At 33.6% G+C, this 23,902-nt stretch overlaps 1 protein-coding gene across 8 annotated transcripts in view; it reads left to right on the top strand.

Annotated features, from left to right (window-relative positions):
- The window catches only part of ROBO1 (roundabout guidance receptor 1), a 1,167,237-nt gene that overhangs the window by 349,885 nt on the left and 793,450 nt on the right, over positions 1–23,902 (top strand). The window contains exon 1 of one of the 8 annotated variants that reach the window (XM_055110153.2): positions 8,423–8,928. The exons of the other annotated variants lie outside the window; for them this stretch is intronic. Within the exon in view, the coding sequence (XP_054966128.1) occupies positions 8,820–8,928 (109 nt within the window). The 5' untranslated portion in view covers positions 8,423–8,819. Of the gene's footprint in view, positions 1–8,422; positions 8,929–23,902 lie in introns of those variants that run through there. 8 annotated transcript variants of the gene reach the window in all.

Here is a 23,902-nt window from a genome sequence, read left to right as displayed (position 1 = left end):
TTTATGGTAGAACAATTTGTATTCTTTTGGGTCTATACTCAGTGATGAGATTTCTGGGTCAAATGGTAACTGTTTTAAGTTCTTTGAGAAATTGTCCACTGCTTTCCACAGTGGCTGAACTTATTTACATTCTCATCACTAAGCATTCCCTTTTCTCTGCAAGCTCACCAGCGTCTGTTATTTTTTAATTTTTAATGGGTTCTTTTAAGATCCAACCTCAAGGGTCAGGTGCATTGCTTTCACTGCATTCTATTGGTCAAAACAAATAATAAAGCTAACTCAGATTCAAGTAGTGCTGAAAGAGACTCTATGTCTTCATGGGAGAATCGCCAAAGTCACACACAAATGGACATTTGGGATGACAGGAACTTTTGCAGTCATCTTTGCAAACATTACCTTAAACCTTTCACCAGGATATGTTATCCTTATCAATGGCCACACTCACGGTCCTAGAAAATAACGCTGATGAAATTCAAATATCACAAAAGCCACATTTATTAATGAAACACTAAATTTGATATGGAAGACTATGTATTCGTTGGTAAGAAATGTATTGGAGGAAGGTTTTACTAACATGGATTCAAGATTCTCTAGTTCACTCTCATTTAACCAGAAAATTAAATTGAATAAAGCATTCTTTCTTCACAAATACTGGTTATTTAATATTCCTCTGTATATAAATGTTTTAATTTTTCCTGTCAATGATAAAATTAGGTATTTGACTTTTACTGTTCTAAAAATGCAGAATCTCATGAATTCTGAAACATCTGTTCAGGTAGGAATATAATGATACTCATAGAATGGATTAAATAAAATTATATGTGAGACAAAGTAGCACTTTCTAGCATCACAGTTATTTCTATTTAAGTTCTAGCAAAAGACTTCATTTTCTGTTAATGCCATCAGGTTTTCCAACAGCTTATTAGAGAGCCAGAAGTAAATTTCATAGATTAGAAATAAAATTCCTAGGGACATTGTATATCGTATGTATACCTTATGTACGTATTTTTACCTTATGAAATGATGTTAAGGTCAGATTCCAAATGTTAGTCTTCAAAGAGTTAGTTTTCCTTAAAATTACTCTATTTAATAAAAATCCAAATCAGTAATATTCAAACCCAAAGGCTAGATATACTTTCCTTATGGCTTATGGTTTATGTCTAGGGTTTGTTAATGAGACTCCTATGTATCAAATATCTGCAGTCTCCTTTTCAAATTACTTTTTGAGGGAAGTGGCAGGATGAACATCAATTCCTGTCATCAGAGGGCCCAAACCCTCTCATAGCATCTTTCTGCAGTAAATTAGACTTAGAATTCAAAATAAGGCTTTTTCACATTAAGGAGAATTCTGCATGCAGGAAGAACGGGGAGCGATCCTGAGAGTGGTTTTCACCAGTCACAAGCTGAGCTATCACCACCCTTTAGTTTCTCAACATGTCAAACGTGTAGCTTTTCTTTTACAGAGACACAACCTACGGCTCTGCTTAAAAAACTGACTCATCACTTTCTGGAGGCTGGACTATGTCATACTCAAGGGAGGGACACTTGTGATATTCCAGCTGGAGTGACTCCAGTGTATAAGAGGGGCTAATTAAATACATGACCAAGGGATCATCTTCTTTGTCTAATTAAGCATTAAACACCTATCAATTTGCTGATACTGTACTGTTCTTTCCATTTATTACAGTGGCTGGTTTCTCCCTCTCTCTCAAACTTGCTCAGAACTTGTACCATTTTCCCATTGCTCTTAGACTCAACTCCATACTCCTCAAATCACTGTCCTGCAATATGTAAAACTAACTTATCTTTCACTATGGATTTCTCTACAAATACTGTCTGATCCAGCCACACATGGCCCTCTGGACACAGCCTTGCAAATGCACGTGTAGGTCTTTTTCCTGATCTTTTCACTCCTGGACTGAAGATCGTAACACTAGTCATCATTCATCCTTGACAAATGGGGACTTTGAGTTCCACTTGAATCAGAACTTCTCACACACCTCTGATCTAATACATCCCCCAAGCCCTCTTAGAATTAAGTATTTATTTAATTTTTTAGAATCTGATTTATTTGTATTTTATTTATCTTCTAAGTTTTCTTGCTATCTGGTCAGCATGATCATGAATTTGTGGGCATGGTTATGTCTAATATCTGTTTAGCACTCAACACGGTGTTCCAATTCATCTATCCATCTATGTATGTATCTATCTTTCTCTTGTATAGTTACTAAAAGGATTTTCTGCCTGCTAGTAGCCTGTTTTACACCGTGGTGCCCAATTTAAATAAACAGTGTTAATGTTATTTGCATAAAACAGTTTGCTTTATTTTTGCTTGTTAATTTATTCATGCAATTAAATAATTATTAGGCCTATATATAAACAGCTGTTCTACTGAATGGTGGAAAGAGTGGAGGAAATCATGGCTGAAGATTTTTTCATTGATCATGGCATTAGGGACACAATAAATTCATTTTTACAAAATTATTTTCAGGCCACATATATCTTTATACATCAAATCTGCTGAATCCAATTTGGGAGATAGAAAAGTAATTGCAATTGAGATTTGAGTTCTTGTTCATCTCTAATGTGCTATAATACTATTGATTACACTAATATGATACCAAAATAACAATCAATGGAAGACTTCTAAGGAGTGGGAAATTCTGTTTCATAAGCCATAGAAAGAAACACACCAGTGCCAGTGCAGGTACCAGAGATAAATACAGAGCTTCTTAGAGAAAGTAAAAATGGTAAAAACACAAGAAAACACATTTCATAGTGTTTATTCCACCATGCTGATGTTCATTCTAGGTGAATATCATATCAATGAATCACTTGTATATTGCTTGAGGTTCTACAATGTGTCCAGTGCTGTGCTAGGGGCTTCATAGGGCTATCTATCTTATGAAGAGGCCATTTTGTGTGAGATAGTGATGGTGTTTTTGTAATAATCTGGTCGTGATACATTCTAAAACCAGAACTATAACTTAAACACGCATAGCCACCTGGCTGGAGTAGAAGATCAGGAAATATTAGGAACTGTGTGACCTGGGAGCTAAATGTCTCACTTAAAAACACACAAAAATACTTCTCTAATCCAACAAAACTAATCTATAGGATTGATTAGAATGCAATTGTGCAAATTGGTGTCCCCCATAATAATACATTTTCACTTGACCTCACTGATGTAAAAGAGATTCGACAGTGATGTTGATTAAAGTTATAATTGCAGTCATGGCCTCCAGCTGATGCGGAAATTATAACCATGGTTTTGGAAGTAGTTGGGATGAAAAGAGAGTAAGTAGTTACTTGTGATCCAGACTATAGCAGTTATCTATTGCTGTGTAATAAATTACCCCCAAAGTTCAGCAGCTTTAAACAACAAATATCTATTATCTCATATAGTTTTAGAGGATCAGGAATCTAGAAGTAGCTTAGCTGAGAGGTTCTGGCTCAGAGTCTTTCATTAAAGTTATGGTCAAGCTGTAAGCCAGGTCTGTAGTCATTTTAGTCCATCAACTCACTCACATGATTGTTAGCAAACATCAGTTCCCTGCTGGTTAGTGGACTAACCCTCAGTTTCTTGCTATGTGAGCCTCTCCACAGGCTGCAACAGATTTCTCACAATATGGTGGCTGGCTTCCCCAGGGTGAATGATCAAAAAGAGAATGAGAGCAGAAAGAAAACCCCAATGTCTTTTACAATCTAGACTTAGAATCACACCATCATTTCCACCCCCTTCTCAATAGAATCTCAGTCCACAATCAAGAGGATGGAAATTAAGATCCACTTCTTGAAGGAGGGAGTACCAACATATTTGTGGAAATATTTTGAAACCATCATGCGAGTTCTGCTAATTTTTTTACCTAGGTATTTAATGTTGGAAAAGTATTTTATCCTCTCAAACGTCAGAGTTTGTTTGTTATTGTTTCTTTTTTAACTGAGAAAGTATGAATGATCAGCCTAACTTCACAAAACTGATTTCAGGATTAATGGAGGCAATGTTTGTGTAAGCCACTTGCAGAGTGCCATAGGAATAAATGTATCCTTTTAACATCTGTGGTTATGCTCAGAATATTATATTCCAGACAAGTACATTATCCTACAAAATATGGCATGGAGATGCCTCACCTCAAGAAGTAACAACTAGTGGTACACATGGATGAGCATTACTGTCTATAAATAATAGCTATGGCTGCATCTTTTCCAACCAAAGCAACACCAAGTTTATCAATTTTACCCCTTTCTTTTGTTTTCTTTTTTTTCTTTCTTTATTTCAGTTTTTTTTTTAAGAGTTTCACTCTCTCACCCAGGCTGGAGTGCAGTGGCATGATCATGGCTCACTGCACCTTGACCTCCTAGGGCTCAAACAATCGTCCCACATCAGCCTCCCTAGAGGTGTGTGCCCTCACACCTGGCTAATTTTTTGTTGTTGTTGTTTCTTTTTTTTTTTTTTTAGAGATGGGGTTTTACTATGTTTCCCAGGCTGGTTTTGAACTCCTAGTCTCAAGCTATCCTCTTGCCTCAGCCTCAAAGTGCCAGGATTACAGGCATGCGACATAGCACCCTGCCCAATTTTACCTCTTTTGTATCTATACTTCTTTCTATCTCCACTACAACTCGAAGCCATTTATCATCTCTTGCCTGGACTGCTGCAATAGCCCTTAACTAGTTTTCTAGTTAACAACTCTTACTTCTGTAAATGCATTTACCATTTTGTAGCCATCGTGGTTCTATTTAATTCAAATATTCCTTATATGAGAATGCAGACAAATAGGCTGATTCTTACTAGATTTGAAGTGTTATTTTTTTATGTTGGTATATATTTGTTTTCTTTCTGACCCAACACTCATCATTCCTTCTCTATCTAATCTGAAGTGATAGTGACATTTTTTAGTTATTTACCAATGACAGGAACATTAAGTTCTTTTCATCCTTGATCTCCAAATTTGCTTAAATATTTCTACCTCGAGATAAATGTTTATCACAGAAACCTAGCTGCAACCTTGAAACCCGTTTTTACTCACTTTCTATGTGTAATTCACCAACCAACATCATTGCTTCTGCCTCCAGAAAATGTTTCTAATCTATTCATTTTCCATTTCCTTTTATTTCTATCATTGCCAGTATACATTTTTTCACCTAAATAATCAGATGGTCTTCTAACTGGTCTTCCTGCTTCCACTTTGACACTTTCTAACTTATTCTCTCTATTGAAAGAAGAGTAACCTTTTAATGCAAAAATCTGCTTCTTCTTAAAACCACAGAATGAAGTTCAGAATTGTTAACATACTTTCCAGGGCCTGAACTGAAAAGGTCTCTACCCATATTTCTCGCTATTCTTTCATCCTAATATGTGACAAGCTCTTTTATGCCTGAGGAATTTTTGTGTAAGCTTGCTGTCTGACTACACCCATTTTCTGCTTGTCTCGCTTTTGCCCCACATGTACTTATTTATTCTTCATTTCTCTGCTTACGCATCACTTTCTCAAAGAACCTTTAAATTAAGTCCCATGGTTATAATGTCTGGAAATCTTCTCTTTAACTTTATTACAGATGCAATTTAAAAGTATGTGTTTAAAAGTAAGATATTATTATACAGCGTCCATTTCTACTCACTAGAATATCAGCTCTATGAAGGCAGGAACTTCATCTATTGTTTCACTGCAATTCCTTGCAGTTGTTCTACAAAATATGGTGTAAAGATGCACATGTTAGGTGCTCAGAAAATATTTGTTGAATGAATGAATGGCAGAAGGCTTTCGACTACTCACATTAACTTCCGTGAGTCAGGATGTATTTATATGGTTAGTGACATGATGGTACTGATCAGTTTCACTTAGGAAGAATGAGATTGCTCAACTCCATGGACTCAGACCAGAGTGAGTTTGCACAGCCAAGTGGGACAACTGCTTGGAACAAGAAGGAAGAGAGAGTGCAGACATGCAGTTTGCCTGCTTAATGTTTTAAGTTGAAATAGCTCTGGACATGTGCAATTTAAGATGTGACTGCCAAACAACTGGCTTTGAACCAGTTCATAATTTTAGATCAGACTACACCCATCTGCTGATAATCTTCAGTACTTTATGTTAAAAAATTGCAGATTTGAAAGCTAGTCTTTGAATGTGTTTCTAGATCCAGTTTCCCATATTTATAATGGCTCTCTCTTTATGATCTCTCAATACTTATGACCTAAAATTAATACTGAATATAAGCTTTGAGCTTTTACTAGTGTACCATGGATTATAGCAGACTAAAGTGTTGCTTTTATTTGATGATTATGATTATCTCAAATTAAAAAGGAATAAATGTAATGAGGTTTCTTTGTTTATCTATAACATCTTCTAATTACCAAGGAAAACAAAGGACAACATATGAATAAATATATACTACCCAGAGGATGAAAGAAGTTATCCTGGTTGTTTTAGAGAGTCATATTTTAATGTTAAAATGTATCAACTCAAATTAATATCCATAACAGTAAAATTTACCACAGTTCAACAAACTTTTGACAATTTTCTTTCATGTACAGCAATCATAACTGAATTTAGGAATATAAAGAAAATATAATAAAGCAAAGCCCACGATGAGCTGTATACCTACTGTTGAAGACACACGCACACATACACACACAGAGAAAGAGAAAGAGAAAGAGGAGGGAGAGAGAGAGAGAGAGAAAGAGAGAGAGACTCAATATAATGTGTGAAGTTCTCTACTTCCAGGTGAATAAGTCCTAAGAAAAGTTAATGATAACTCCTGGGAAACTCTGAGAAGATAAACCTCTGTTCAGCTATTATACATTATTAGGAGTATATAAAGTAGAAATGGGAAAAAGGTATTTCGAGGAGAAAGTAAATAAAAAGGTCTGACAGACTGGAAGTTCATGCTTTTTTGGAAAATGGAAAGTTTCTTGGTATGATTAGGTTTTATGGCTCCTAGAAGGAATGAAGAAAAATAAAAAGCCTTCCCTGATGCCCTTGGGGAGTCAGATATTTTCTCCTCTGTGATTTCATAAAAACAGTATATGGATTTTCATTGAATTTATCCTGGCAGATAAAAAATTCTTTATACATGTCTCTCCCACTAAGTTCCCTTTATGGATCTTTGTCATTAATAAAATTTCAGATGTAAGCATTTAAGCATATTTTTAATTAAAAATTCGGCAAAATACAAGTTGGAAACAGATTCAGAATAGTCTGCCTTTTATGCCTAGTTAAGAAGTTTGAAATTATGTTCCTTTTTGCTTTAAAAATTAGGAGATTTCTCATAATAATTGCAATTTCTAGCTTCTCCTTGAAATCAAAACATCTAGCAATCCTGAATCTGTAACCCATATGGTAACATTCAACTGAAGTCTACCGGCAGCTGCCACCATTCACAGAGCTTTCTCCACACCTGACCACAATCTCCTCCTATCCCTCTTGCCTTATACCCAGCCTATTTCACTCATTTATGTTACCTATTTGGCTCTTGAGCTTACTCTTTTCACAGAACTTTTCTCTGCACCTGGCCACAATCTCCTCCTATCCCTCTTGCCTTATACCCAGCTTGTTTTAATCATTTATTCTACCTATTTGGTTCTTGACCTTACTTTATTTTCACTCTGCTGCAGAACAGGGAGCTAACAGTAAATATCACATTATCAGTTACATGTTTTTTAAATATATTTTGGCAGCCATGTGAGCTCTTTAAGTGTAGAAATAGCTCAGGTTGTAGAATATTATGTGTTTAGTAATGTCTGAAAATAACTTTATGTGCTTGTTAAAAGAAATATATATATATTATTTTTCTATAATGTTCTTGGAAGCATAACAATATTTTATTTAAAAATTAATAAATTTGGTCCCAAACAGAAGGTAAACTAATGTTGTTCTAGTATAGTTCCAATATAATCAATACAATATTTCCATTTGCCCATGGGAAGTAGACTTCATTGTAAAGCAGATAATTCTTATTTACTAAAAAAAAAAAAAAATCAGCTCATGAGGCAATAAAATCATTCTCCAGAAAACAGGAGAGATGGAATATACCAACATGTATTTACAAGGCAAATCAGTGTTTATGATGCATTGCAGATGATCCTTGAATGTGCAATGTACATTACATTTTGCCTGCTTCATGAATTTGGAATATTTTTGGCATACTGTCTTTATACAGTATTCTCTGAATACAGAAATCCCACAGTACAAGCTAAGTAAGAAAGATGATTGTTTACCACCCCCTTTTCCAGAGGCATTTTTATCATGTCTTAGCAGCAGATATTTATAATCTAATCCTTTCTCCAAGATGTCAGAGCTCTGTGAACAAGTGGGATTTTTTTCTTTCCTTAACAACCACCTCTGTTTGAAATGAAGTGAGGTGTGTTTGCAGTGCCAAAATTAAATATTCAATTTTGTCAAGTACTATAATCTGTGCTACAGAATGGATAGATGGGAAAATGCTGAAATCACAGCTTTTCCTTATTATCATGTTATGAGAAATGTTGACAAACATATGGAAGAAGTGAGAGATGGCAGGAGCAGGTTAGGAACTAGTAGCTGCAGAAAGACCAGAGAAAACTGTCAGCTTATCTCTCCTGGCATTTGTGCTTATGTACCAAGGAAGCTATTACATCTCTTCTAATTTTTTTAACCTTGCCTGATAATTCAAATAGAAGCCTTGTTGAGAATATACCTGCTTTTTAAAAATTTATGGGAAAAACAGCATCTTTGCATTTCTGCTGAATAAAATGACAGGATTGGCTCCAGGTTTCCATTCCCAGTAAGAGCCTTCAGGTTCGTCTGTGACAGAACTCTCAATAGAGGTTATTTTTACCTGGCATGGCTGTGCTGTTACTGATGCTGCTGCTCTCGATGGCTGAGATAACTTCTCCTGTGGGTGTCTTGGACAGAACGAAAGCTGGGTCAAGGTGGAAAGGTGAAAAGAATCGTGAGTAACCAGGGTTTTCAATTCTTGGTGCATTTCTGTTTTTTCTTCATTATATTTAGGAATGCATCAGGGTCTGCGTAGCTTTGCAGTTCTTAGCATTTCCAAGAGGTTGCTTTAGAACTTAAAAATAATTTTTCACATTAAATGTGCATGCAAAATAAATGGGCTCCACATTCCGTAAGCTCCACACATCTGCAATATTGTTCTAGATGTTATTGCAAGAGTTTTGTTTGGCTTTTTCTAGTTAACTCTTACAATTCCTGGGACTTGCAAAGACTTTGAGCAGATAGATCCAAAGGCCATGTGTGTAATTTAACATGAAGTTCAAATATGTTGCTAAAATTTGTTGATATTCAAATGCTAGATATGTAATAAAATTCCTTGCATCTTAGCACTTTGTCCTGAGGGTAACAAGAAAATACAATGAGAAACAGCAAATATTACAGAGATTCTGATTAGAATAACTTAAAAGCTGATACTTTACAATTGGTGGTTGATAAACATATTACTGTCTAGAGTCACTAACTTGTTTATTCACTTTGTATGGAAATGCAATACCTCCACAATTTGATCATTAAATATGTCTGTGTATTTAAGAAATGTCAAAAACCACTATTTTAGTCTTTAGGACTGAATATGTCTCATGTGTTACAGGACAGGATTATGAATTTGATGTTTGCCTGCCTCTGAACTAACCGGCAAGAATAGTCAATGTCTTTTCTACAGTTTATCACCCTATAGGTCATCACAGGTGGAAATGTGTGTGTGTGTGCACACGCACGCGCGCGTGCGTGTGTAAAGCTTAGAACTTTAAAAGTAGAACTTTAGAAGTCCTATGTCTATCTATATTTATCTTCAAAAAGAGACATAGACATGGACGTAGGAATCAGTTTGGAGAGAGGAAATGCTGCTTTTAAAATGTTGCTGAATGTTCAGAAAAGGCATGCCAATAAACTTATTTTACTGGAAATTCCTCCAGTAAAAGAAGAAGATTCAAAGTAAGCTTGAAGCTAATTGCTAATCTTATGACTTTTGTTTTAATCATACTTTGGCCTATTTAGTGTTCTGCTTTACTGATTTAAGTGGAAGTTGGAAAGCTGTGGTGGAGAGATCAATGGGGACTGCAAGCAGCACAAGCTGGAACAATCAGAGATTTCACTTGCTCTGCTGCCAACCGAATTTCCCAGTACCAAATTATTACTGGAACTTTATCCCTCTTTTGCGTCTCTTCTCCTTTCCTTTCTTTCCCTTCTTTCTCTCCTTTCTTTCTTTCTTTCCCTCCCTCCCTCCACCCCTTCCTTCCTTCCTTTCTTTTCTTTCTTTCTTCTTCCTCTTTCTCCTTTAATCTCTTGTTTTCTCCTTATGATTCAGAAAAGGCATGTCTATAGGTCTGATACTTACACCATTCTGAAATAATAAATGATTGGTCTTACTGACCGTATTTTCCCTGGACATACAGGTTGCCTCAATGTTTTGTTTTTTTCATTTGTTTTATTTTTGTTTTTATTTTTACCATAAAGTCCAAACCTTTGTCCCCCTTGGAAAGTCCTGAAGAAGGAATTCATTACCTTCCAAAGTCCAATGTTGATTAGATTTATCCCACACATTGTGCTTGAATCTAATCACTATAGTACATAAAATTTATTATAACTTTTTGCTTGTTTTGCCTGAAAGTCTATATTTTATGTCCATTACGTGAAAATACATCCCATTATTACAAGGATGGACATAACCACTTCCATTTAAAGATGAGGAAACTGATATGCTAAAAAGTTAAATGACTTTGTCAGAAACATTCACTCCGTTAATAATTTACAGACACAGTTCTATAATCAAAGTTTTTAGACTTCTAATTCAGTATTCTTTCTATTGCACAAAACTTCCTCAGAGAACTATCCTGCTGTGGGAAATCCCATACCTCAGTTTCTCAGTAAGCTTAGGGGCCATATTTTTAAAAGTCTCAAAGAGAATATATATGTGTGTATATATATATATATGTGCAAATAATGCTTGGAAAAAAAATTGAAAGTTGAGGTGAGATGGTAAGAATGCAGCAATTGTGATAAACCAGTTGTTCTTAATGTAGAAATTCAATTTTATGTTTTTAAATGAATTGACTTTCTAAGAGGTGACTGAGCTATAAGATATCCTATATTATGATTTTTGTGGTGGTCTCCAATGCCAAAAAGCAACAGAATAGGGAGCTGTGTAGGAACTTAGACTCATGGGTTTCAACCTTTTCCTATTCAAATAAATCTTTGGGAAACACAAAATTGAGTCATGGGTGCAGACCTTTGCAATGAAGAGTTTCAGTGAGAAAAGCTGAGGCAATTTACTGAGACATTCTCAACTAAGACAATTTTGCTTGAGACACAGATAAATTGATTCCCAAAAATGAGGAAGTTATGATGGACAGCTCATATTCAACTTATCAGATATTCTTTTGGGGGAACTTGTGAAATATATTTGGAGAGATCTTCAATTTCCTTATGAATGGAGAGTTGCATAATATAATTAAAATAGCAGTAATAAAAGCCAAAGTAAAAAACTCAATCAAATTTTAATTTCCAAAGAATATCAAGTTACGGCTTTTGGTATAGACCTGAATGCTATGGGAATGTATATTTTTTTTGCCTATATCAGAGACTTTATAAATCTTTTTTTTCGTCATATTCTATTCATGGACTTCTGAATGCATAAAAATATTTCATTGGTCATTAAAGACAAACTTCCACTTCAAAATAGATTGCATTTATGGTCTTGAGACACTTTAATGTCTTCAAATATTTTATTTTCTAACATGTTTTCCATAATTAGAGCTTACCAATTTATTCTCATGTTTATTCAACTTTTTGCATCTATTTATAATTTTTCCTGTTTCTTAAAATCATGAACTCATGAAGGAGACTTTTTGTATCATTTTCAACATAACCTAGAATGTCTGACACATCATAGAAACTCAAAGTGTATTTTCTTGAATAAATGGACACTTCAAAATACCAATCGAATATGAGAAGTTGGTATATCATTTACGTAAGTTATTTTGGAATATATAAAAGGTATTGAATATGGTTTCACTCTTGGAAAAACATTTATTTACAAAGATATCTGTTGAAATATATGTTATTGAAAAAAGAAAGTCTATAAATCTAAAATATAGAAAAATAAGTAAGTCTAGTAAACCCTTTAAAACGTAATTATTTTCTATCATTACAAGCAAGTTTCAAAAAATGGTGGCATAGAAAACAGCTTAAGATATAACATCTGGTGGGAAAAGACAGGCTGTACAGATTTATATGTAGTATGATTCAAAGACAAGAACTGATAAAGACCTTCTCAAGAACTGCACACCATATCACTCTCAATTTTCAAGTCCTGTTTTTATAGCAGTTACTAATATCTAACTTTATATCATATATTTATTTACATGTTTATTTCTGCACCAATAAAATATAAACTCCAAGAAGGCAAGAAATGTGTCTATTTTGTTATTGTTTCTTTCCCCAACTCTAGTAAAAATTCTGAAAAAATACATTTATTCAATGAATATTCATTAAATAATATGTAAAGATAAATTCAATTAAAAGTATAGGCACCAAATAAAGAAAACTTTTCCTTCAGTATTGAGATTATATGTAATCTCTGCTTATTTTTGCGTTCTTTTGGAGGCTTCTCCCAAATTTTTAAATTTTTTTAATTTTTTTAATTTTTTTGAGACGGAATTTCACTCTTGTTGCCCAGACTGGAGTGCAATGGCATGATCTCAGCTCACCACAACCTCGGCCTCGTGGGTTCAAGCGAATCTCCTGCCTCTCAGCCTCCCGAGTAGCTGGGATTACAGGCATGTACCACCACTCCTCGCTAACCCAATTTTTTTAATAAACAATTTTTTAAGGTAGACATTTAATCGAATTAAAAAACTGGACCATAGACATAACATAGAATTGAACCTTTAGATTTATTTAATTTTGTAAAGAAAAAATAAGTGTCTAGTTTATAGAACCCCCACAATCATATGGCAAGGAAAATAAGACTTAGAAGAGTCCATTGTTTACAGAAGTACAGTAACTTCACTATACATCGAATTATGTTATTTCATTTTGGTTTGTAAAATGTGCTTATTTTTATCATCCTCAATTTTTAAAGTATATAATAATTTAACAATAAATCAGAGATTGTAACCAATACCTACTTACTTCATTACTTTATAAAATATTTATAAAGTAATGAAAAAAATTAGCAAGGCATGGTAGCTGGTGCCTGTAATCCCTGCTACTTGGGAGGCTGAGGCAGAAGAATCGTTTGAATCCGAGAGGTGGAGGTTGTGGTGAGCCAAGATTGTGCCACTGTACTCTAGTCTGGGCAACAGAGCCAGACTCTGTCTCAAAAAAGAAAGAAAAAGAAAAAGAAAAAGAAATGTGTTGGTAATTCCATGTTTCTACTTCCCTATCAGATTGGAAGACTAAATTCTTTAAAACTATGTGGAAAGGAAAAAAAACAAAGAATTATATGTGAAGAAAAAAGAATTGGCTCACATCAACATAACTCTAATTTAATCAGGAAATTTCCAGGACCTGTACATAAATGCTCCAAAAGTGAAGTGTATTCTTTCCCTTGAACTTGCAAACCTAAACATCTTTCCAGGAATAACTTTCAGTGGCTGAAACACCTTATCTTTAGGCTGTTCTATTCATTTATGTAGCCACTACCAACACCCCCAAACACACACACACACCACACACACATACTCACACACACACACAATGCATCTCTTCCCTATAGGCTTGACAAAACTTCTAGTTTTGGGGGAAAGAAATCCCTCAATAAATATGCCAGGATGCATTTTTTTGTTGCTGTTTTGGTGTTTTATTATTATTATTATCTTTTTTTGAGACAGAATCTCTCTCTGCCACCCAGGCTGGAGTGCAGTGGCGCCACCTAGCTCACTGTAGCATTGACCTCCAGGCTCAAGAGATCTCACCTCAGCCTCCTGAGTAGCTGGGACTATGGGACTACGGACATGTACCATCATGCCTGGTTAACTTTTTTTAGAGATTTTTTTTTTTTTTTTGAGATTGGGTTCCACTATGTTCCCAGACTTGAAGTTTTATTTTTTTTAGCATCACATCTCAACATTCTCAAATGAACCCTCTACGGTTATCTCCAGCTGTCTCCTCCTTTTCTGCTCTCACTGGCCAAAGGTCAAGTGTTTCTTGCAGAAATTTTTGAAATATAAGAATTATTCAGGAAAGTTTCTTCAGAGATGCCCTGAAATAATTTGAAATAAATTTTTAAAGATGAAAAAATAACTACCATTGCTATTTTTCCAATTTTGTGTTTCATTTTGCCATTTTATTAGCAATATCATACAATTCCCCAAGAACTTAATACTGCAAAACAGTTTTTTCCTCTTCTTTAAGAGCACTAGTTTTGAAAATCTAGGAGCCATTTATTGGCTTATACATTTTTTATTGAAAACAATTTGTTTCATCCTTTATTCTTTGTCTTTTCCTCCCTTTCCCAAACTACCATATTTTATGTATTTTTTAGAAATCTCTTTTGCAAAGAAACATTACATCCACTAAGTTAAAATAGTTTATGGGTTTGATCCACAATATAAAGTTACAAAAGAATTTGTCTTTATTATTTCTCATCCCTTTTTTATCCAGTGAGAAAATATTCTTGCAATGTTGATCAGATAATGGGGTCAATACCAAAAATCAATAGATTCATGATGAAGTAAAATAAAAAGTAAAGAATTACCTCCAGGCAAAGATTAGTAACCAAGATACACTAAAATACAGCCTGAAGCTCACAGTGTAATACAGACAACTAGGGAACATGACAAGTTGATAGGATTTGTCAGTGAGCAGCCACAGAGGTGACTGGGCCCTATCAGAGAAAGCATAATGTGCTTCCTTGCAGATATAGGAGCAGAACTGCATGTCATAACATACAATTGTCACTGACCTCTTTGTAGAGCAAATATTTATTTTGCAATCATCTGAGCACCAGTGGCAGTCGGGGTACTGATCTCAGGCATTGCTTTAGAAAAGTTCATAGAACCAGAGAGGACTATCTCCATATCATTACACTTCAAAACTACATAGTACATCATAGTGAAACTCTGGAAAGTGTTCTATATTTCCTTTTATGAAGAATGCTATAGTGTTGCATGCCCATAATCATTTGTGGTGTAATATTTTGGGAAGAAACAATGTTTATATATAATATCATGAATATTTGTAAATTATCTACTTGAAAATTTTTTAAAAAACATAATTTCAATGGGGCAGTGAGTCCAATTCAAGGCAAGAAAGAATAGCTAGTATATTAAAACCATTATTTTTTAATACAAGGAGGGTTCAGAGAAACTTTGTAATAGTTATTGCAAGAAAATAACTTAAAAAATGAATTTGATTACACATATCTATTTGTTACTCCATTTCTGTAAAATAAGATACATTCCAGCTGAGGCCTTTGAATATTTACTAAATATTTTTAAAATTCCAATAATTTAATTATAATCTAGTTTTTTAATGGCCATGGTAAGTATATGCTTTATAGACAATAAAATTATTATAGTAACACTGTCCTTTGCACTAAAGCAACACAGGCTTATTCATCCTATGTCTCTTTCCGTTTGGTTAATGCTTGATTGTTCAGAAAACCAGGTTTAGCTGATGGCAGAACATGAGTGGCCTTCAGTGCATGGCACCAAATCGTCTTATTTGCTCTTAACACATAAAAGCAACTTTGTTTTCTTGCATTTCTTCACATTGCTATGCTTGTTGTCTCAGGGTGAATACAAATGCCAGATGACAGATAAGAACTTTATAGTTAAGTTTCTAAGACCAAGATTGAAATTTGGAGCTTACCTATTTTGTACTGCACTGGTTCTCTAATATGCAATTATGGTGGATATAGTTGTGTTAATATATACACCCATATGTACAAAGGACAGGAGGCATAGATGATTTTTACCCATAACTGTCCCACAAACAACTTAAAGCTGCAGCAGATGAAGGAAAAGTAAATGCCTTGATAATATACATTCCAGTGTAACTTTGTTGATCATATACATTCCAATGTAACTTTGTTGCCTCAAGTCCCCTAGCTTCAAATCTGGGAACCAGGAGAAAGTGTTCAGCTGTTCCATAGATGCTTAAGAAAACAGCTGAACTCAGCTGTCATACACATGAATAGAAAAGCAATTTTTCAGGTAATCCATTCTCAATCATTCCATATGGAAAGGTTAAAACTCTACAGAAGCATGATTTCAAAACAGTGAAAAGCAACAGCAACTTTGATTTTATTTTTATAAAAGTGATAGAAATTAAATGTGTATAGATATTATGAGCCTCTGAGTAATCTAATAGGATGAACATAACTGAAATAAATCCAGCATTCATCCCAGCTTCTGCCACAGAGAGATGGCTCCAAATGATACCATCATGATGGTTTCAAGCATCTCCCATATCATTATTTCCATTGTAACTTTTTCATTCTAACAAATATTTCATACTGAAAAAAATGGAGTCTATATCATTTTTTTTCTTTTTGTTTTGTTTGGTTTTCTCACGATACTCATGTAATCCAACAAATTTGACTATGTAGTTTATTTCTGGAAAATCACTATTTTCCAACTGACTTTGATTTTAAAATTAGTGATTTGAACTCATAAAAATTAATCCCCAAAAGTAGGGTAAAACCACACCTAAGAATACAATGTCTTTGAAAAAGAAACGATGTCCAATTTTACTGTTCTTTAGTCCTTCTTAGAAACTACCTATTAATTGCCATTTGAAATTGTTCCTACGTTACAGAACTGTTAAAAATTTATGTGTTAGAACTCAGTTAGTTTTGGACAGCATAATGATGTAGAACAGTGTGTCTGAGGAAATATGGTGATGAATATATCACTGCTATAACTTGTCCAAAATCCCTGCCCAAGTAGCCACTTTTTTTTCTTTGAATCTGTTTAACACTTTCTCCATTAAGATTTTACACTATATGTCAGTTTGCTGTTGTTTAATTAATACAAGAAAATGCTGAGCAGACTTAACAGTAGTGTAGTCTTGGTTCATCTCTCATTTTTATCATAAAGAAAAGAATCCAAAAAGTTACTAGCATTAAAATATAGAGCCTTGTTACAGCATTTTTTCTTGCCTGAGAAAAACAGAAACAGAGGGTGGGAGGTTTTTTGTGATATAAAACTGTATATTTGAGAAGTGGATTAAGAGAGAATGAGTGGATAATTTGAAGACACTTTGACAGCCCATTATCCTGAGTCACTTAATTAAGCAGTTTACCATACAGTAGCAATGTATCATAGAGTAGCTACTTTATGATAAACTGAAAAAAGTTTGTGGGGAAGAAGACGATGAGTTCCACCAGAAATCTCCACCAGAAATTTCACCATTCACTGCTAAAGAAATTTCTTATACTATAAATAAAGGCTTCATAAAAATAATCATCAAAATTATTTCTAGTGAAAAGTAATGGGTCAAGCTAACCCCAAATCTAATTTTGGAGAAAACAATTAAAAAGTTTCCAATGTGTTTCAAAAGCATTCTGTCATATGAAGACTATAAGAGTAGGCGCCCTGGAGGCAGAAATGCTGAGATCCAAACCCAACTCTTCCATGCATATGTTGTGAGAACTGGCATGATCTCTCTGGGTCTCTGTTTTTATCTGTTAAATGGAGATAGCAATATGTTCTCTCACACAAATTGTAAAGATTTACCCCAGTGTCCATCAAGAGTGAGCACATGTGTTCAAATACCGGTGACTTTGTTTGGGGTACTTATTATTATTAGTGCTGTAATTATTAAGTTTTCCTTCCCCTCAAAATGCCTCTTTATTTATTGCATATACTTGCCTGCGTTATTTACCAACAGGAAGATAGCTGTTTCTTGAAAGCATATTGCTTTGTTGGTACAGAATCCACCTCACAGTATGCAATGGGGAAATGTAACTTAAACATAGCAATGAAAGAATGATGATATGTATCTATTATTGTCTGTAATAATAAGTGTCTTTTACCAACAGGCAGGTTGATAAAAGATTAGGGAATATATTTTTAATGGAATCAGAAATTATCTCCAAATTGAAAAAATCTAATTCAAATCGAGTCACAAATTTATTATTTGTGTTTATTTTTTCTAATTCTCACATAAATCATATGATACCATGATAATTGCAGAGAAAATTACTTTGTATTTTGAGATTTACATTCTCAAAGCTTAAAAAAACACACTGAACAGTGGCTTATATATCAAGTAATCAAAAAAATAAAGAATCAAAATGCGTTTAAGAAATTTAAATTAGTAAGCAGTTACCAATGTTACATAAGCACACACACTACTGTACGTATAACCATGAAGTATTGTTTCTTTCTGAAAAAATAACTTGAAAGAGCACTTAAACACTCATAAATATCAGGATAAAATATTGAAGAAACCTAGAGAAATTTCAGTGCTGTCTTTGCCAAGAGTTCATTTTATTTTTATGGTTATATAATATATTTTTATTTTAAGTGTTAGAAATTTTTGAAGATTCTTTGGTTTTTATTGGCAGAGTACCTGTATTTATAATCCTCCTCCTTTTTCTGACACTGATGATTAAGAAGCATAGTTAGTACACTGATCTCTGATTTATGATTGTTCTGCATTGCATTTACAAATTTGTGTTTACGAATACATATTGGATGTTCAGTAGTATTTAAAATCACTTAAACTCTTTCAAAAACTTAATTAAAATGCTTCCAACTTAAGAAGCCCTATCCCTTCCTCTTCATCATCTAAAATCATGTATGTGACATTAGCCATTCCCAAAGGACTTAATTTTCCCTCATTTATTATTAAATATTATTCATGAGAGAAAAAGCAGACCCAATTCACTTTTATAATGTCTACCCTCAGAATACTTTGAGTGGTTCAATCAGCAAAATGTAGAGGACTGAATACCAATTCTTACATATTTTGGCCTTTAAATTTTAGCTAACTGTAGCAACTTCATATTAAAACCCAAATTAGCCACACATCTAGATCCTTAATAAATAAATAATGAATTACCTAATGAATGACTGGACAGATACTCCAAAAACAGCTTGGGGAAATTAGAGCTAATTTTTTTTTAAAAAATCAGTAATTCTTAGGAATAATTTACCTACTCTGGTTTACTGAATTAAAGGATAATAATTTCCAAATGGCCAACTTTTAAACTAATAAACCAATTTGAATTTTCTTTATCTCAAATTTAAATATGGGTATACATATAGATATCAGTATATAGATATATATTTATATTGCCTTGGCTTTTATATATGCTTTGCAAAGTCAATAAATATTCAGTAATTAGTAATTTTTAATGGTGCTGTTTCCTCTCCTTACATCAAATGAATTTCTAAAGTTAAAATTATTTATTTGAGATGAACGAGTCCAAAAATCCTACAGAAATATAAGAGGGTATCTTAGAATTGTTTTTACCAAATTATTGATGTATTTAATAAAACCCATCCATTTACACGTATATACATCAATTAACCAATTAATCAAAATTCCAATACTGATTTTTAAAAAGAACAAATAGAGCCTTTATATCTCCTCCTAATATAATCTACTTATGAATTTAGAACATGCATTATTTAGAATGGACATTTTCCTCAATATTAAAGTCTTTCTGTATAAATGACATATCACATTCTAATACACAGACTTCAAATCAAACCATCATCCTTGACAGCTAACTTATTATCAATACGTAAAAAGAAAAATTAAAAATTACCCTTGTTATGAAAATTTGCATTTAGGTTTTTAAACTGAAGCCTTCAAAGTAGAAGTGCACATGATTTGCGTGATGGGGGGAAATGTAAAATGCTTTCATAGAGAAGAACTTGAAATGGGAGGGTAATTTTGGGAATCCATACGCTAAATTTGTCATGTATCTGCCAAAAATAATGCAATTAGAACATGTTTCCCTTATATTAGCATTTGTTAAATGTGCAACTTGGTGTGCGTAAGTGTGTGTGTGTTGTGGGGGTTGTTATATATGTATCTTTTATGGAGTGACTCAGGAAATTGATAGAAAAACTTGGAAAAATATTTGAACACTAGTTTTTATGTCTAGGAAATAATGCAAACAGCTTTGAATTTATTTTAGCTGATTGCAGTATTTTTCTAATTTAATAGTTTGGCTGAGAACTCACATTTACCATATTTTGAAGTAAATTTACATTTGGTGACATAATTCAGAGGACTGATCAGAACACAGCAAGCTTTTCTGAATGAGTAATTAAATATAAAACCCGAGGTAAATGTGCACCCAATAAACCTAAGCACTGTGAGTTCTCTTTTGCTACACAAGGGTCTAGTGTGAGCGAATCAGCAATGTCAGTCTTTAATGTCATTTTTGGATCATGTTTGGAAAACACCTATAAAAATTCTATCACAATTTTAAGAATTAAAAACAATCTCAGTGTATTTCATAGTTATGTTTATATGCATATATATAAATGTCTACAAGTGGGAAAATATGAAACACCTTTCATTTACGCTCAACGCAATGAGCCCATGCTCTTCTGTCAACCTGAAAGCATCAGGGTTTTTTTTCCTATTAAAAACAATCTTGATGTTTTTAAGGAAATTTTATGGAGTGTGAGATATGTGGTCATTTTTCAGTTTATAAGTAGTTTAAAATATTCTGGCAGATAAGTAAACATGTCTGTGCCAGAATGGGCATGATCGCTTTTGATTTTTAAATACAGGCTTAATCAGTATATATGTATCCATTGAACAAATTAGCAAATCTGTAAGAAATGAGGGAGTAGTGATATATCAGAGGAATCAGAGGAAAAGTGTTCCAAAGAGTGGGCACAGTAAATGCAAAGGGTTAGATATTAACAGTGTACTTGGCATGATTATGGGAGGGTGTCCAGAAGTCAGCTTGTTCAGAAGTCAGTGGGAGGTCGGGGGGCAGCCGGTCATGTAGGGCCTTATAGACCAATATAAGGGATTGAGATTTTAATCTGGATGGAATGGGAAGCAACTTGCAGGAGTTTGAGTAGATTTAGTGGATTAAGCACTGATATGATCTGACTATGGCTCTTTAGGACTGCTCTTGTTTTGTATCTACACAGACTTATGACTTCTCACATTTCTCTCCTTACTACTGCCTCAGAGGAGCTGCAAGCATACATAGTAAGGGACCAAGGAATCTGCTATTGATCTGAAGCCCCCAGCTATGCATGCCGGACAGGACTCTGGCCCTATGACCTATTCTATTTCTCAGCATAATCCTTGTTTCTCAATGGAGGCTGTCTAGTCCCCTTAAGACAGGCATTCACTCTCTTATGCCCTCAAAAGGAAGAAAATTTGATCATGTGGGGTGAAAAAAAAAACATACTTTTTATGTATAAAGCACAGTGTGTCTGTGCCATTAACATAACATCTGAGAGAGTGTGATTAACATAAAAATGTCTAAAAGTCTCATTAGGGGTGGCACTAATAATAACCTTTTTTTAAAAAGTTGAGAATCACTACTTTTAGGGTTATTTTGGAAACCTGCAGGGTCATTTGGTTTTTGTAATTACCGGAGAGAGATTGCCACCAACATTTAGTTGGTAGAGACCAGGGAAGCTTTATGTACTGCAGTACATAGGGCTCTTCTGAATGAAAACTTCCAACTGTCCCACTGAGAATTCTTGTAGGCAAAAATTCTGTCATTAACTGAGCCTAGAAGCTAATTCCAGTTTTTTATAGTAATTCTTGCTATACAACTACCTTATGAAAGAGAGATTATACTTTAGTTTGCTTAGAAGTCACATCACAGAGGAAAGTGTGGCTTTTGGTGTTGGACTCAATAATACTACACACCTATATCAGTATCAGCCTCCATCTGTAAAGGTCATGTTCACAGTGATTTCACGTGGAAGTCCAAATGTCTATTTCATTATGTCTTCAATATATAAAAGTCTAAGAATTATATATTAAAATCGACATGATTTTAGTATAATTCACTTTCTTTTCATTTTTCAGTGAACATATTAGTATGTATATATTTCTGTATATTAAATTATGTGATAGCTTATTACATATGTATTTTATTTTGAGGGTAACAAAGAATGCAATATAAGGGTGTGCTGAGACCAAACCAGAATAAGAATCAGAGAACAGGGCAGACATCTCTTGATTCTTCAAATTGCAGAAATTACATGATTGAAAAAAAGTTTAAAAAATCTTGTTTTAGCACTATTAGGTGGCAATTTGACAATGGATAATTAATAATTAAAAACTAATATTGTAAAGAAGAATAGAAATATTTTCTTTCTAACTAACTGCTAGTAGCTAACTACATATGATTTTTAAAATTTTTTCTTAAGTGCTCAATCTGGACCAGGCTCTATTGTAAACAATTTATTTTTAATGTTTTTAGTTTTTCAGTAAACCCAGGAGTGGTTCTCATTTTACAGATGAATAATATGAGAGACAGAGAGGTTAAGTAGCTTAATGCAAAGGCACATTGTTAAAAGTGATAGGGCTGAGATTTAACTAGCGAGCCTTTGGTCAAAACTTTATTATTATTAATTGCCTGGCATGTGGCTTTTGTACTTTATAAATGTTTTGGGGGTTTCATTGCTTAGTCAAGTGTACTATATCCCAGGCTTATCGGTTGCATAGGTTGTAGTTAATTGGTGTGATCGATGGTCTGCTTATGTGTTTAGTTGCTTGTTTTGAATTTAAGGCAAAATTACTAATTTTTATTACTTGAATAAGTGAAGATCTTTTGTCTAATAGATTGTGTCTCATCACTGAACTAAAGCTGTCCTTCGTGAACTTTGTTCCTCCAGTGTGTTGATTCTTTTTAGATGCTTTGCCAGAACTAGAGCATCCTGGAAAAGCTTTGTCCAATATGACAGATGCTGAGATGTTTACTGACTGGAAAAATGTATTGATCATTGCAGCAAGACAAGACAGTTAAGCAATGTGTCTGGCTTCTGAAGAGCAAATTTAGCTGTAGTCTTAGATGTAGTCTACTTAATCATAGAAAACAGCATATATAATGATTATTAAATATATATGATTATTAAGTGTATATATATACTTATTAATTTTATATATACACATATCTGCAAGTCTTCCAAAATGCTTTTTAAAGTTTTATAAACTAGAAATACTTTTACACACTAATTTGAATATATTGCTATTTCATTAGATAGCTATTTTAGTCTATTATTCAAAGAGTATATTTTTCACGTTTTAGTATCCAGGGAATATTTTCAATGAATGACAGATAGACTAAATATAGAAGGATTTTTAAATCTTAAATAAATTCCCTGTGAGTTTTGATTTGTTTTTTCCTTTAAGGAATTCTCGGTAATTTTATTGTGAATGTATGCATGAGCTGTGTTTATGACAAATAATTTTAGAAGTTTGAAAAAGGCAAAGTTTTTAAATTTTAGAAAGCCAAAATCAACCTGTCAATCATCTATGTAACTCACTCTGTTTCAAGTAGTGGAATAAAACTAAATGGTTTACCATGGCCAAGTATATACATAACTACAAAGCAGATGAAACCTGTAGATTAAAGAAACTTTTGACTCATTTTACAGTTGTACTCAGCTAACATTTACAATGGATCTAAAATATGCCAGGCTGTGTATCCTTACTTTTCCTTCATTTAATCTTATTTAAAATATGAAACAAGATAACTGTCGTTACATAATGTAATTATGACTTCTTTTCCTAATAGAGTATCCGATACTCTTTTGAACTAGAAGATAACAATGTTGCTAAATTTTGACCAATACCTTTATTTTACAAATGGAGACTAAGGCACTTTTTTTTAATGTTTTTCTAATTAAAATGTTTCTTTCATGATATAAAGAATTGTTAGCATACAGTCCTTTTAGAGTAGTTTTCACTAATAACTTATACTTCCCAACATCACCCTAGTATAGAATATATCAAAAGAT

The sequence above is a fragment of the Pan paniscus genome, chromosome 2 (genome assembly GCF_029289425.2).
Source record: "Pan paniscus chromosome 2, NHGRI_mPanPan1-v2.0_pri, whole genome shotgun sequence".
Classification (NCBI taxonomy): Eukaryota; Metazoa; Chordata; class Mammalia; order Primates; family Hominidae; genus Pan; species Pan paniscus.
Note: the sequence above shows the minus strand (reverse complement) of the source record. Positions and strands in the feature narration are given on the sequence as shown.